The sequence below is a fragment of the Orbicella franksi genome, chromosome 11 (genome assembly GCF_964199315.1).
Source record: "Orbicella franksi chromosome 11, jaOrbFran1.1, whole genome shotgun sequence".
NCBI lineage: Eukaryota > Metazoa > Cnidaria > Anthozoa > Scleractinia > Merulinidae > Orbicella > Orbicella franksi.
Window position 1 is genome coordinate 13,343,561 of NC_138155.1, and position 16,560 is coordinate 13,360,120.

The window sequence follows — 16,560 nt, forward strand, 5'->3', positions numbered from 1 at the left end:
ACAATAGCTTGAACAATAAAGTCATGTTGTTGATAGCGACTGAAATAGTCAACAGCACTGTCTGGAGGGGCAGCTATTCTTATGTGAGATCCGTCTATTGCACCAACAATGTTTGGGAGATCAGAAACATCTTCAAATGTCTCTATGCAAACCCGGGTTTCCGCCTCTGTAATGGGGAATTTTATGTACACATTCCTCAGGTTGAAAAGGGCCTCCACAACGTCTTGGACTGCTTCTAGAACAGTCGATCTTCCAACATTGAAATTTGGCCCAATACTTTTATAACTGTTCCCGTGCGCCAGACGATACAAACCAAGTGCGAGTACTTTTTCTGGCGCGATGCAGTCACGCAATCTTGTATTTTCGCGTGTTACGGCAGGTCGCAAGACATTCAACAACATATCGAAGGTACGACGATTCATTCGCAGTTGTTTTCTCAAATACTCTTCGGGAATTCTTCGGTCATTGTAGTGGATCTCGAACCAAGACTGGTTTGGTCTTGGAAGTTTCCAAAAGTACGGGTTGCGTCGACGTGCCCGGCGTCTCTGTCTTCTACAGTGTTCAACCGTTAAAACGGCAGCTTGGTTTCGAAGAAATTGATGCCTTAATAACGAGCACACCATAAGCAGCGTTTCTTCTGGGATCTGGGCAAGATTTAGAAGCACGAAACATGCCACAAGTGTGAGAATTTGAATATGTTCCATTATCCCGCCAAAATGTTCGATGTTTTGGCGCGCGCGACAAAATAGAATAAATTATAAAGTGAAATATAATCAGTGCTATATTAAGGTGTTGACAGAATTTGCCCGCTTTGAAAATTTGAATGCGGACACCGCAGACAAGACAAAAATTTGTCACGACAAAATTTGTCCTTCGATTTTGACGAGGCAATTCCAGTTTTGTCCGCTAGTGCGGATAGGCCCTTAAACAGGTAAGAGATATAACACGAGAATTAGTTGAGTGTTTCAAGGAAAGAGAAGCCTGTCTCAGTCTGCTTCATCAGAGTACATTAACAAATACTCCTGCGGTTGATTTGTTTGTATTTTTAGAACGCACTGTCATCCCAGTAACTTCCTGTTTCACATCACGAGACGATCGCGTGAGTTTTTCAGCCAAACAAAAAGCTGCCATTTCTGTTCCATTTGGCAAAAAATCTGGCAAAAAAATTCACCGTTTTCTTTTTGTAGCAGATTTGTAGAAGGTCTTTTGAAAGCAAGAAGTTGCAGCGCCTTCAACTTATTTGTTGAGAAGAAATTCTGCGAGCTGCTGTGGATTCATCTGTTTCATAGACTCAACAAAATCCTCTGGTAAGAATAATGAATCTCATTTATCATTATTCGTCCAACCCCACCACATTGATTCTCCTCTTTCTTTGCCCTTGTGAATTTTTGGCTTCTTTTGACTTCGATCAATCGGCCCGCTTCGCCCACGACCCATAGTTGTATATACATGTACATAATCAATGTTCAATCGATTTTCCTCGGTTTTGAACATCCGTTTTTTACATGCTTATAAATCGTCGTTTTGTATAACATTTTACCACATTTTAGGCATTCTTCTTTCGGGGCTTTTTCTATTTCTAACATTTTAGAAGGTTTTACGGCACAAGCGGTAAAACGCAGTTAATGGAGCGTGACGTGCAAACCTCGGAAACAGTTAGTTATTGTATTTAACTATGTTACTGGCACCCGCAGAGGTCGCGTGAGATCCTTGTTTGCTTTGTTGTGCCAAGTGTTGCGAAAGATTGTCTAGTCTTATCACAATATGATCTGCATTATGGCACCTTTCTATAGGTTACACTTATAGTCATGTCTAGCTGTAAAAGAACCATTGTTCAACGTAAAAGCACTTCCCTTCGCTGGGGTGCTGTACTCAGTAAGCTTTGTTCAAAAGTAAAGCAAATTCCCACCCTCCCTCCCAGCGTGGAGGATGTTTTGTTTGTCAATAAACCTGTGGTCGCCTCTTTTGGGGCTGGCAGCTAAGTCTTCGGCTAGCGACTTCCCCCAAGCTGGTTATAAGTTAGGCTTGAAAGGTCAGCGTACTTGCTATTGTTATATTTTGATTAAGTTGACCTGCCGTTACTCTTGTCCGTTTCAAATGCGGTAGTGCTGGTGACAAGCGAGGCTTTTAAAGGTCACGCAAATCAAAGTCGCTTCCCATGCCACCCGCAATGTTGTGTACCGCCACATTACACCAAATGATGTGTGGCTTTCTTTATTTATTGATATATGTGTTATAATAATAATGGGCTATAATAGCACACAAAAGTGAACTTTCACGGAACAGGGACATTATAACAATGGTATTCTTTGTTTCGTTTCCTCAGAAGCGAAACGGTATTGTCTTCAGTTCAGGGGTGAACTGTTTACATAGGGATTTGTAATATCCAATCAGAGTAAAGTTCGTAATTGTTAATGTAAATACGGCGGCAAAATTTCAGCAAAAACCTCGGTGCATCGCAACAAAATGTGTCATTTGCAACATTTCAGTGAAACTCTCGTTTCTCGGTATTATCTTACATAAGAAAACTGCGAACTGGACTTGATAGTGATAGTGGAAGAGAAATATATTTTCGAAGTAGAGACACCGCCACACCACGCGATTAGTCCACCAATGCGATATTTTGAGCCGATGGAAGTAGTTAGTTTTGTTTGGTTCAACAAAGAAATGGTACTGTTTTCCGTTTCAGAATGATTTATTGACATAGTGAGTATGAATGTTATCAGCGTAAACGCCCCCAATTTACATGGTAAATATGTTCAGCAAAAATAACTTCTCGAAACTAAATTTTATTTCGTGACACGGAAAGAAAAGGAAATTAAAATGTCATGCAGGTAGAAATAATTGGCGACTTAAATGTTCCTAAGTCTTAGTGAAACGATGTACTCTAGAGAAACGAAGATATCTGTTTCCGTGCTTGATTTGAATGTGAATTTACTAGAGCCAATTTTGTTTGTTTAAAGCATGTCCAATTCACTTGGCGAGGGGGAAAAAATGGCAAAAATTTCGCATGTTCCAAATTTTGGCAGCGGTCGCATTAGACCAACATTTTGGAACCAAAACGTTACTGATCGAAGTATACGTCACAAAATCTATTTTTCTCAATCAAGTAATTTCGTTAGATCTCATGCGAAAACTTAACTCTTCGCAGATTTTTCTCCACGCTGCGTGCTCTTCTCTCCTCTCTACAGCAACTCGTGATTTTCGGCCCATGATTGGACGAGCAGATTTTGCTCGACTTGCGTTTGTGTTGTTGCTTGCGCCACTGGCGATCGAAGAAGATTGTCTCGCTGAAACCATCTCTTCAAATTGCTGCCAGTAACCAGATCCAGGGTACGAGTCGTAAGACTTTGAATAAAAACGCCACTCATATTTGTTTTGAAATACTGTTGTAAAAAGCGTCAGATGGACCGGGTAAAAAATAATTTTGTCCCGCCATCGCACGCGCCAAACTGGACTAGCCGTCAAAGTTATTTTCTCGACGTAATTTTATCCAGGCATGTTTTAAAAAATATGACAGTTAAATGGATAAAGTAACAAAATTGTTTGCTTTCCCAAAATTTGGAAGCCTCCGAGGCAGCACTTCGGCCTCTTTGAAGATTGGCGAAATTTTGGCAATTCGCAAAAGTTTTTGAAACTGGGGGTCGCACTTATTTTACGCTACTTGTTGACAAATCTTGACAGATTTATTACTTAAACAAACAAAATTGGCTCTAGTGCCGGACCCGGGCCTGACCCATCATATTGTAATTTAATTAACGTTGGTATATTGCAAAATAGGCACAATATGGCTTTTTTACGAGGTTTTCTTCGTATCGTAGGTGTCGACATTTTCCAGATGTAGTTGAATTTCTCGAATTTTCCGCCACAATTCCAGTAGCTTTACTTCTTAGAGCGCGCTTTTAAAAATAAGAAAATTTGTATTTCGACATACCGCAGCATTTCAAGAGTTGGTGTCCATGAAAACACCGATAGGATTTGCATTTTACCTTCATAATATTCAAGCGAAAGTGGAGGAATAATTGCATAACTGTCGTCACACATGAGGCGTCCTTTTTGAAAAGAAAAATATACTGCGTCACTGACAACGAAACGTAGATTGCCGCATCCATTCAAATCAAGGACTGCCAGGCACAGAAATGGAAAAATTATGCGTCAAATGCTTTTGCCTCTTACCTGTATTTAGCCTCACACACAATACTTTGAATTTCTGAAAAATATGGCGGGGCTGTGCGGCCCGCTTCCCAGAGCACTTACCCTATTTAAGACCAAAGTCTGCGATTTTATGGCCTGACCCTTAACTTAATACCCTGTTTCAGACCTGCCGTAGTTCTCTAGTTTAGAACGATGTTAAAGGTATTATGAATGGCTTTAGTAACTGGTCTTCTCGATAATGGTGAAAAAAGTAGCTCCTTCTAAAAACCATACCTAATTCGAGACTAGAGTGCAAAAACCATACTCAGTTTGAGACCAAAATGACCCAAATCGATACTCTACTTTTGACAAAAATGTCCAAAAAAAAACATGTCCCTCTGACGCTGGACATACCTATATAGCCGATATAAGGGAGCACCCTCCCCCCACCCCCCCCCCCCCCGCGCTCCCTAGGGCAGAGTCAAAGTAAAGTATCACAAATAAATACATTTCAAAGCGCGTTGACTGTAAGAACTGATACATGTGTAGACAACTTAAATTAATTGGCCCTTTCTCTTTTACAACAGGTTCAGTATTAAACCTCGCCTGGCCGAAAACCCCAGGCTCTGACAACTGAACAGATCAGTGCGGTGCAAAGCGGTGCATTAGCACATATTTTCCTCACCCTAGGACTTCTCATGCACAAGATATCAAAACCCGGCCTTTCTCGACTTTCTCAGACTTTGAATTCCTTTCCGGAAACGAAACACCATTTCTTTCTGAGAAATAGCTTCTTGTTGTGTTTGTTAACGTTGTTTTACCTCACTCTTCGCAACGATAATCATGAAAAGACCACACTCTTGGTGATTTTTTTTTTTTTAATGACTTGCAGTCGATTGCGATATATCTATCACCTTTTTTATCGCAAACCCGCCGCTCAAGACACTCGTCTTGCGGTTTCGGTCCAATAAGGTTAGGTGATTCAGCCGGTTCAGTGAAATCAGTAAGGTCGCCTGATGCAGTCATGCTTTTGTTGTTTTAGAAACAGTATCCGCAAATGTTCAAATAGAAAATTTATGCGGGGAAACGTTAAGTAGTAAGGGAGGAAGTAAATGAATACTGGGAAATTTGAGCACTTTAGCGTGGCTCGCCGGCGAGGTTGCCGAGCCGGCCAGGGTACAAGAGTAGTCACAAGTTTGCCGGAATTCATTCATTTCCTCCCTTACTACTACTAGTGTATATTCATGTCAGTGTTAGCGAGCCTGTTTCGGTTCATGGATTAAAGAACGAGATATATGTTCATGTGTAAATTATGTTAATGCGAGCCCCCCCCCCCCCCCGGGGGGTACTCCCTTATATGGGCTATATAGGTATGTGCGGCCCCAAAGGGTATGGGGTTTCAGCCGTTTCGGCCATAAATAGGGTATAGATTTTATCTGATTTTGGTCATAAATACGGTATGGTTTTTGCACTCTAGCCTTCATATGGGTACGTTTTTAAGAAAAAACCACCTTTTCATCATTATCGAAAATAAAAACAACAAAAGCCCTTCACAAATTATGTTTATGGTAACTTAACATTGGTCTGAACTAGGGAACCGATCATAACGCAGGTCTGAAACAAGGTTTTGATTTAAGGGTTAGGTCATAAATAAGGTTTCGAGTTTTTGGTCAGGTCATAAATAGGATAGGGAATATCGCAGATTTTGGTCATAAATAGGGTAACGGTTTTGGAAAGCGGGCCGCACACCCTCACTCAATTTTTCTGGAAGTACCCCCCGGGATGCGAGCTTCTAAAGTATGGTAATTAAGATTACCGTGGGACTGCTGAGGCAGCATTTGAAGACGAATATTAAGTGGCCAGGTATTCTGCGGTTTAGTCCAATATTTAAAGTCTCGAAAGCTAAGCGATGCTGAGGGGGCATTGGGATTTGCGATATTGCGGTATTGGACAATTTTTCTTGCGGTATTTCTGTAATTTTAATTTCGAAATGCGGCATTGCGGTATTATCCGAACCTGCGGGATGCGGTTTTTTAGTGTTTTGGACGGTATTACAAATTATCCTCCTAGTCCTCCAACGTTTTCCGAGCCTTTTCCAGTTTCTGATTGGACATTCCCGACTCATGGTAACGGTAAAGTGCAATTCCTTGTGTCGCAATCGTAAAAGGGTTTGTTAGTTTTTGTTAATTATTAAACAACCACGCCAATGGATGTTACTTATTCTATCTAAATGGAAAATTACCTGTCCTAACGGTCATTAACAAATTCCTAACTGTTATTTCCGTTTTGTTTGCTCTAAACGTTAACATACAGGGTAGTGGTTTTGGTATAACATCGCGTTTCCAGTCGGTATTGAGGTATTGCGGTATTTAGGGAATTTTTTTGCGGTATTGCTGTATTTGCCGAATTTTTTTGCAGTATTGCGGTGTTCAGAATCCCCCAATGTCCCCCTCGACGCTGAGTTCTCCGTCGAGGAACATATTCATCGAAGGCTGCCAAACTCCGTGACGCGGAAGTTGCACGTTGAAGCATGTCGAAAACAACCTCGTCTGTCACGTGTTCTCCTCACAACACTACCTGCGACTTCGTCTAAACTCATGTTCCGAAATTAAGTTCAAAGTGCTTGCTGATGGCATCCCAGACACCTCAAAACAGTTCGACAACTCAAGGCACCCTCATTCAGTAAAGCTGGCCCCTTTCCCAGGGTTCTCCCAGCGCTTTGTCAGGTACCCTAACTGTCCGAGGTTTTCTAGCTCACAGCAACGAAAATTTTTGGTTACCAGCCGAAATTTTATTGTAGTAATCTTCCTAAGAATTCTCGCAACACAGGGAGTATTGAATTCAAAATGGTGCTGTTCAGTTGTCGGCAGATTCGCTGTTCTACACGGCGGACGAGGCAGTTTTCTCCTAGCTTTCAATAAGAGGGTGATTACGTTCCACACACGTCCCATTTTTTGCTTTTCGAAAAGCTTGAGCAGTGATAGATGGAATTCTATCAAAAATCCCTAAGGCGCCAAGATTTACAGTACCCATCGACCATCGTCTGCAGAAACTATAAAAGCAATGTAAGACACAACTACGTGAAGTACGTGAGTGTGTGATTTGATTTGGTGAAATCCTACCCAGAGAGCAAAAGATTATTTAAACCTATATATTTGTGCGTGACAACCTATATATATATATATATATATATATGAGACTCGATCCATATATTTCTGGCTCATCCGCCAGATGCATACAGAAATTTCAACTCATATATTATATAGACTGTCAAAATGTCCACTAAGTATTAGTTGAAAAACCTATTTATTGTTGCTTCAACCATTTGCCATGCTTGACGTTCCATAGAAAGCTTTTATGGTAAAAACTGGGTAACCTCCTGGGTGTTCTCTGCACATCAAGGACAAGATACTTAGATTTTATTTTACCTAAGCTTTAGGCTGCATGGGTAAAGATGAGTCACAGTACTATTGATTGTGGTATATTGGCGAGCTCCCCATAGATAGGTAAAACAAAATAATGAGACATTCTCTTTCTTTTAACAGGAAAGAGCGTTGATTATTATGGAGGAGATAAATGCGCGAGAACGTAGTTTGACTGTGAATAAGAGGCGTTCGTGTCGGGACATCCCATGCTGTCTGATATTCCTTCTTTTCTGGGCTGGAATGGTTACCATAGCAATTATAGCTCTTCAACGGGGAGACCCACTTCGCTTTTACCACGGTTTTGACTCGTATGGAAACGTGTGCGGGAGAAAGGAAAACCCCAACATTCCTAACGTGACCCTGTCAGGCAAGGACATGAGCGACCGGCCGTACCTCTTGTATTTTGACCTGACAAAGACAAAACTGGGAAAATTAATTGTAAATCCCTTGTTTGATAAAGTGAGCCCTAAAGTGCGGGAAGATTTTAAGTCATCCTTGACTAAGGATGATCTTCAGATCAATGAGGATAGATCAGCACTCATGATCTGTGTTAAACGCTGTCCGGATCACTTCATGCTCACAACCGAGCAATTCAAAAAGTACAAGGAAGAAACAGGAGCCAGCGTTTGCACCTACAACACGGTAATCACTGCGAATACGGAACAAGACACGCTACTGGGACCCTGTCCGCCCTTTGTTCTACCAACTACGCCTATACTTAACCGATGTATCCCGCTGCTTGGTGTCGCTACTAAGAAACTCAAGGTTGTGGGTGATATTCTGAAGAGGATTGACACAGAAATTTTTGGATTTTCAAGGAAACTGATCTCTGATGTACACAACAGTTGGAAACATCTGGTGATAATTTGCCTTCTGGCGTTTGTACTCAGTTTTTTTATGATGTTGTGCTTGGGATTGTTAGCTCAGATAACAACCTATGTCATTGGCCTAGTAATGCTATGCGCATCTATTTTTTTCACCTGTTGGATGTGGTACGTGTACTATATCGAACGGACCAACACTATTGACATCTCCGTCGAGCTTGGACTTCCATCTTACGAAGGCAGTGAAAACAGGTTACTGACTATAGCAATTATTACAACTTGTGTTGCTTCTATTATTGTTTGCATGATTTTATTCCTGCGTAAGTCCATCGCCCTGATGGTAGCATTCTTCAAGGAAGTAGGAGTTGCCATGGCAACTATACCGTCCATGCTTGTGGTGCCACCGTTATCTTTGGTTTGTATCCTTGGTTTGGTGAGTACGTGGCTTATTATTTCAGTGTATATCTACACTGCTTCAAAACCAGTCGCTACCGCTTTCGGTACCGCAGTCTACACCCAGCCGTCCTACACAACATACATATGGGTTTACTATGTTATTGGGCTTTTCTGGGGTGTACAGTTTCTCCTTGCTGCGTTAGAAATGACCTTAGCTGGAGCCTTTGCCGATTACTATGCGGTCGATGAAGAAGCAATGCTATCGCTTCCACTATTGAAATCATTCTGGCGTATGATCCGTTACCATCTGGGATCTTTAGCGTTTGGATCGTTGATCCTAGCAATTGCAAGGCTCTTTAGGTACATTATCAAGCTCATCACGAGAGAGGCACAACGGAACGCACACCATTCTTTGGTCGCTGAGTTCATCAGCAAGTGTTTCCGATGCTGCATTTGGTGCTTGGAGAAGTTCTTAAAGTTTATCAACCGTAACGTCTATATCCAGATTGCTGCACAAGGCGACTCTTTCTGCAGTGCAACAAAGAACGTATTCAGCATCTTACGACATAATCCAACACACTTTATCGTGATCAGCTCTATCGGCACTTTCTTTCTTTTTCTTGCAAAGCTGGTTGTCGCCATTCTCAGCTTTGTGGCTGGGTATTACTTTCTGCGATTGTTCCGCTGCGACCACATATCTGAGATAATTGTTCCGGTGATGATAGGCAGTGTTATCGCTTACGTTATTGCCTATGTTTTCTTCTATGTGTTCAAAATTGGCGTGGATACGTTTGTCGTATGTTACTGTTTCGAGAAGAGCTTGAGTAATCAGATGAACGAGGAGGCAAGCAAAGAGGAATTCATGAAACAGGCTGAAAAAGGGAAAAGAGGCGAAATGCAAATAATAAGGAAAGCAATATCAAAAAATAAGGTGTGCTGATTAAGTTAATTTCCAATTATATGAATTTAATATTTTAATTATTTGAGTTGTGACATTTATGACAATTACATTGATTACATTAATTATTTTAGTGACGTTGAATGTGTTTCAGTTATGTGTTGACTATGCTGCTTGTCATTTACGTTCATTATGACGATTATATTAATTTTTTTAATTACACACCGAGAAGAATAGAAGAGTATGATCTTCAGTATTTTGTTAATGTTCCTCCTTTTGACGAGGATATCTGCCTCACCCTCTTCCCCCTATTAAAATGTAATGTGCAGTTTTAGCCAACCCTAAAAGGCTTAAAACATTTTTTGCTGGTTCGTGATCATTTTGTGAGAATACTCATGGAAAAATAGGAAAATAAGAATGGGAAGAAAAAATTAACAAATTGCAAAAAGATAAGGAACTGAGAAAGTGAAAATCGAAGCCAAACATAACATTCGGTACGTCTCATTAGCTCACCGTCTTAGTTGGGAAGGCAATTGGCTTGCGATAACGATTTTGCATGTTCAAATAAAGTTTGAAATAAAGTTCTCCTGACGAAACTGACATTTCCATTTTTTTCCCAGCGAGAACATAGTAATGATAAAATAAAAATTGGCTCCGATGACAGAGAAGAGGACGCATATTGAAGTGGGGACTTAAAACCCGACAACTCAATTTAGACCTCGATGAGCTCTAAACCTGAACCCAGGACTGCATGTGATATTGGTCACTAAATAACTTTTTTTGTCATAATCGTGGACAGAACTATTGAGACACCAACCAAATTTAAGGTGCCGAAGCTCATTTCTTCAAACCCCCTTCCCCCTTTCAATGTTGTCAATGTTGTTATGTGAAAGCATTCGCGAAATTTGCATGGTATTTGTTGTCTCAACTAGTCCTGGCCAAGACTGCAGCTCTGAACTGCAAAACAGGAAAGTCCAGTTTCAAAATGCAAATGCCAAAATCAAACTATTTCTGGAGCATGGCCGCCGTGCAAATGTTTGAGCGACGCCGTGCGGCGTACGTGTCGTACGTAAATACGCGCTCCCAGACCATGAAACTAGCCGTGATGACCTTGAAGAAAGCAATGCATGGGTCTACCATGAGTATGGGAAACTTCTTATTAACCGATTACGAGCTCCGTAACGTAAGTTATGGACCAGAGTAAAGTTTTTCCTAATCCTGTGTTCAAATCGCGAAGCATGAACTCTGTGAAGGGAAAAAAAAGGAGCCGTTACTTACTCAAGCCGCCGCAGATCAATTTCGGATATTTGGCTTAATACAACTTTACCGTTTTGCAGCTGACAGAAGGTGTTATAAGATTCTAATCACTGTGTTCTTTATGAAACAGGCCAGCAAACGAAGACTTAACATAGACTGTTCTAAATGGTGTATCTCGGTGTTATGTGCTCTCATCTTGTTGGTCCTGCTGCTTGGCCTCGTTTTCGTTGTGTACTATGAAGTTTGGGATCAATCACTGTGTACAGGCACCGACTCTACTCCCTGCTCACCGGGATTCTGTGTTCACGGAGAATGCAGACAGAGGGATGGCCTGGCTTTCTGTGACTGCGCTCAGGGTTATACTGGGAAAAAATGCGACCTGAATGAAACTGCTCCTTGCAATCAATCCTCTTATTTTGTGTGTCACATGTCCAGGTAAGAAAGTGATCACTGAGAAATCTAGATGCAACAAAAAAAATCTTCAGGTGCAGCTATACACTAATATAAGGTGAAGCACGTAACATTTGCAAACAATATATACTAATTTACAAGAATGCGGCGCTTTTTAAAGTTCTAAATTTCTACAGTTGTAGTGATCATTAATACCAATGCTATCCGGACCATAGCTGTATAATAAAGGACTCCCAGTTTCCCACTAAATTATTGTTTTGACATAATTAACCTGAGTGAGAGTTTGTTTAGACGACGCATCTCATTCTTAAGCTAGTTTCCAGTTCATGGCTTCCCTTATGACGCAATTTTAAGGCCTAAAAGCTGTACTAGGCTATAATCCCATTCGGCGTACTTGCGAGAAACAATACCTTAAGATTGCCCCTGACTGCATGGTTTCCTTCAGATAATTAATCTAACAGACGGTTGTTTAGTAAGCAATACATTTTATTATTGGACGACTCAAATTCCTTGATTTCTCACAAAACTCTCTTTTGGCTGAATTGTTGGTGGTTCACGCATAGGCTTTTAAGCTGCTTCTTATTCCCTATTTATGCTTAATACGATTAAAAATGTCACGGAATAAAAAAAAAGTATTTTGACTAAAGTTATGACATATATCTTTGTTAGAGCGTACGATTAAAATGCACGGTAGTAGTAAATCTTAAAGTAATTTATGCAGAGGACCAAGTTCGTCTCAGATGAAAGGAAATGTTAGGAACCATAATGCAAGCATCCCAAGCCCTAATACGTGCAACTGAACTCCTTTATCTCAGGGAATGTTTTAATACCTCAAAGCAATGTGACGGTCATTTGGATTGTTCAGACTCCTCGGACGAAATGGACTGTCCCCCGGGAACGCTTTCTCCTACGAGTGTGTCTCCAATGACGACACCAGCTTCTACACCGACATCTACTCGTGCTACTGCTGTCACAATAGCAACATTACCTTCGACTACATTTAACACTACTACACCAGCGGTTACAACCACTCTCGGAACGAATTCATCGACGTATGATCAGACTACGACCAAGCTTCCACCCGAGGTTTCTACAGAGTCACCGCCTCCTCCAGCTGGCCAAAACTGGCCTCCCATGTGGTGTATATGCATCATAGTCATCCAGCAAATAATTATTAGTGGTTTTGTCATTTCCTTTTGGGTTACGAACTGTGGCAGTGGCGGTAAGGGTGGTAGTTGTGGTGGCGGTGGAGGTGGAAGTGGTAGTAGTGGTGGTGGTGGTGGCGGAGGGAGTGGCAGTGGTGGTGGCGGTAGCGGTGGCAGTGGTGGTGGCAGTGGCGGCGGCTGTGTCGGCGGCGGCGGCGGTGGTGGCGGCGGTGGCGGTGGCGGCGGCGGCGGCGGTTGCGGCGGCGGTGGCGGTGGCGGTGGCGGCGGCGGTGGCGGCGGCGGTGGCGGCGGCGGTGGCGGCGGCGGCGGCGGCGGCGGCGGTGGCGGCGGCGGCGGCGGCGGCGGCGGCGACGGTGTCGGCGGCCACGGCGGCGGCGACAGTGGTGGTGGTGGTGGCGGACGTCCCAAAATTGCTATTTCTATTCTTGTCTTTCTACTTGTTCCAGTAGTTTTAATTCCTCCTTTGATAGTTCTTCCATCCCTGGATCCTTCTCCATCTAACCCTAACAATCCCGAAAAGACCACACCGAGTCCAAATCTGCCAACACTGAAGCCTACACCCCCCGAGGAATGCAAGAAACCAAAATCAGTCGATGGGCAATGGACTCAAAGGTCGGCTTGGCAGGACGCAGGAACACAGAGTACACGGTTCCGATACTGCAATAGTCCCAAACCAAGAGATGGAGGTAGGTGTACATTGATAGATGTTTGCACTAGAAGTACAAACAAGAAGTTCTCAATGAGAAGTAAAGTGCTGCCGGTAACACATAAATAATATGGGAATGTAAACAGGTGAACTGGGGCCAAAAGTTGCATATGAAGTATACCGGTAAGCCATAAGACAATGTTGAAAATCAAAACTCCCACGCATGTCAATCAAAGTATGAAACTCGTACAGTAGTATATTATATTTTAACCTGATTATGAAAATTTTTTAAGGTTTTACACAACGATGCCTCTGAAGAGTGAACTGAATAACAAAGACAAAATAAAACTAAAAAGATTGAAAAAATTTATTAACGACATTTGTCTTTAGAAGCAAGCAACTGAAATTGCCTAAGTGCGCGTGTGGCAACACACGCTTGCATATTTTTTAACGGACGATAACATCAAAGCCATAACACGCAAAGACAAACGAAAGCATAGTCTCAAATAATCAGGCAAACGATTGTTATTAAACAAATCAACCTTTAAGGACAACAGTTACCATACTGTGGTGATTTCCTAAGTTGAAAAAAATCGATTTCAAGTTGATTTATAAGCTTGCTGTGTTCTGAGAATAAGTGACTCCCAAACGCAAAACTGCCGTTCATCACCTTTACGACGTTGATGTCCTCCTTTTGTGCGATCGAATGTCCTTTAGGGTTGTTTTCTCCCGTTTCGAACTCCAAAAAGGAGAGAAATGTCGCAGGGAGATATCGTCTTGAAAATTCAGCGGGGTCAGCGTGATAGACGCCATTACACATATAAAAGCAAGCTGCTGATTGGATAACATTTACTTCTTGAAGAAAGTGGTCGCTGATTGGCTTCTTCTTGGATATCCCGGATATTCGACCATGGAAGGAAGGAACCAAGGGCGCGTTCCATTCGACCAAAATTTCCGGAAATTCCGGTTCAAAATCGAATAGAACAGAAAGTTTCCGGAAAGTCGTTTCGAAATTCTGGTCAACCTCTCGAGGTTGTCCTTTTTTTCGGAGATTTGGAAATTCCGGAAATTTCCTGTTCCATTCTTGATGTTGACAGTCGTGGCCACGAACATTTCACAAGTATTTGACAATTGTTTGCTTTTTTATAAATTTAACTCGTGAACGTACGGTTGGGAATCCTTCTGCGATAGAGGGCCAGACTGTCAACATCAAGAATTTGCGAACGGGACTTTGGGCGTGATGCTCAACGAGTTTGCCTTTGAATTCTAAAGGTCTCTGAAGAGTCTCTTGGCCGAGACGAAACGCCGCGTCAGACTAGCCACGAACATTTCACAAGTATTTGACAATTGTTTGCTTTTGTATAAATTTAACTCGTGAACGTACGGTTGGGAATCCTTCTGCGATAGAGGGCCAAACTGTCAACATCAAGAATTCGCGAACGGGACTTTGGGCGTGATGCTCGACGAGTTTGCCTTTGAATTCTAAAGGTCTCTGAAGAGTCTCTTGGCCGAGACGAAACGCCGCGTCAGACTAACCACGAACATTTCACAAGTATTTGACAATTGTTTGCTTTTGTATAAGTTTAAAAATATAATTAAAATAGTCTGTAACTACTTTAAAAGTCTCTCGAGGAACACAGCATTCGGAATAAAAACAGGACACAAACCGTTTTAAAAACAGCTTTTAATCTGCAAGACTATCTTTGAACTAGTTTAAATGACAATTTTAAAAGTATTTTGTACAAAATAGGTTTAAAATAGGTGCAAAATTATATTTTTAACATATTTTTCGACTGATTTTAAAGGTGTTAAAACCTGTTTAAAACACTATTGAAATCCACTGTCTCAAAATATATTTCAATAGTACTTTCAACAGTTTAAAAATTAAAGTGGATCATATATGAAAAAATATGTCAAATACAATATAAATACATGAAAATAGCTTTAAAATAGTCCAGAAATGGCATACAGTAATATAGTATAAAACAGCATAAAAATAGCACAAAATAGTGTAAAAACGGTATGAAAATACAGTAAAAATAGTATAAAAATAGTATTAAAATAGTTCAAAAATAGTGTCAAAACAGCATAACAATTGTGCCAAAAAAACTTAAGCTTACATGTAACTTTGCTCTAGCTGTGAACAACACATGACATGCTAGACGTCAGTGTAGGGCAAACTCAAGCTCTATGGGGGTGCTTGGCTCTACTTCTTTCTTTACTTGTATAATCAATGTATGTAGCTCTACACTTACTGTATCTGTATATGAAAAGCTGTAATAACAGTTGAGCCTGTGATAATATTTTTTTTGTCTACTGTACATGTATAAAAGGCTAAAAGTTACTAAAGTTTTAAAAACCAAAACATTTTTGAGTGTACGGTCATCATCAGTGGTGCATATTTTCTTTGTTAAGAAGAATTGCAAACAATGTAAAGGAGTCAAAGGAACATGCATGTATCAATACCAATTGAAAACTTGAGGCTAAGGGTCCATTACTTAGTATAAAACATCTTCTATATCACTCATTTTAAGGCTAAATACAGGTTATTTACTTGTACTGGTATGCTATGTCTGCAGGGCTGTCATTAAGGGTTGTAAGCCGTAACGCCTGTTATGGCCGAGTATGCTTGATTTTCCCTTGATGCTGCAGGTGAAATTCCCTGTTGTTTAGAGAAATCACCCACAAAGTAACAAATTTGCTATGGGTGTGGAGAATAAGGCTACAGGTGACTAAAAAAATAATGACAACCCTGGTCTGTACATGGAAACTATATACATTGTAAATGTACATGCAGTACATGCATTAATCACTTCTAATCAAGGGAACCCTTTGGCCAATTTAGAGGGTACAACTTATTTTGTGACATTTGTAAATTTAGTAGGTGATGATCATGTTGTGCAAAGGTTTTGTTCATCTTTCATCACTGAGCAATGTCTGAGGCTGCACCTAAACCCTGCATCATTTATGTGGTCCATTGTTTTGCACTTCGTTGAGAGTTTTGTTTATTTTTAGACATTATGTTTGTTTTCTTAGTGATAAAGCCGAACACGCGAGATTCCCGCCATTTTTGCTTTAGTAGCCAATCGGATTATGGCTCTCGTTCGTGGATTGGTACGAGTAGGATATCAAGAGATCAGTAGAAAGTAATCCTTTTATCGAAAACAGTGTGTTTGTGCTCTTTGTACAAAAGTAGGAAAATAGCGCGTCTTAAACGGGATTACGCCTTACAGAATTGTGAGTATATGGACGATATGTTGGAGAATGTTTTTTGCTGTTTCGTTTTTTAGGTTAGAACCGATTTTTTAGAATTGCTATAGTCAACCCACATGTATGCCTTTGCATTCAGTTGACTAGCTAGCTTGTGCTGATTAAACTAGTTCAAAACAACTGGTAGATCCCG

General features: G+C 41.1%; 1 protein-coding gene across 1 annotated transcript; it reads left to right on the forward strand.

Moving 5' to 3' along the window:
* The first annotated feature begins 737 nt into the window (after positions 1-737).
* On the forward strand, positions 738-16,452 carry LOC145502119 (choline transporter-like 1). The gene is made up of 7 exons (XM_081481397.1): positions 738-931; positions 1,050-1,307; positions 7,680-9,710; positions 11,065-11,369; positions 12,161-12,744; positions 12,958-13,197; positions 16,448-16,452. Exons 3-7 carry the CDS (start codon positions 7,698-7,700, stop codon positions 16,450-16,452), a joined length of 3,147 nt encoding a protein of 1,048 aa, XP_081337523.1. The 5' UTR covers positions 738-931; positions 1,050-1,307; positions 7,680-7,697.
* Positions 16,453-16,560: the final 108 nt, after the last annotated feature.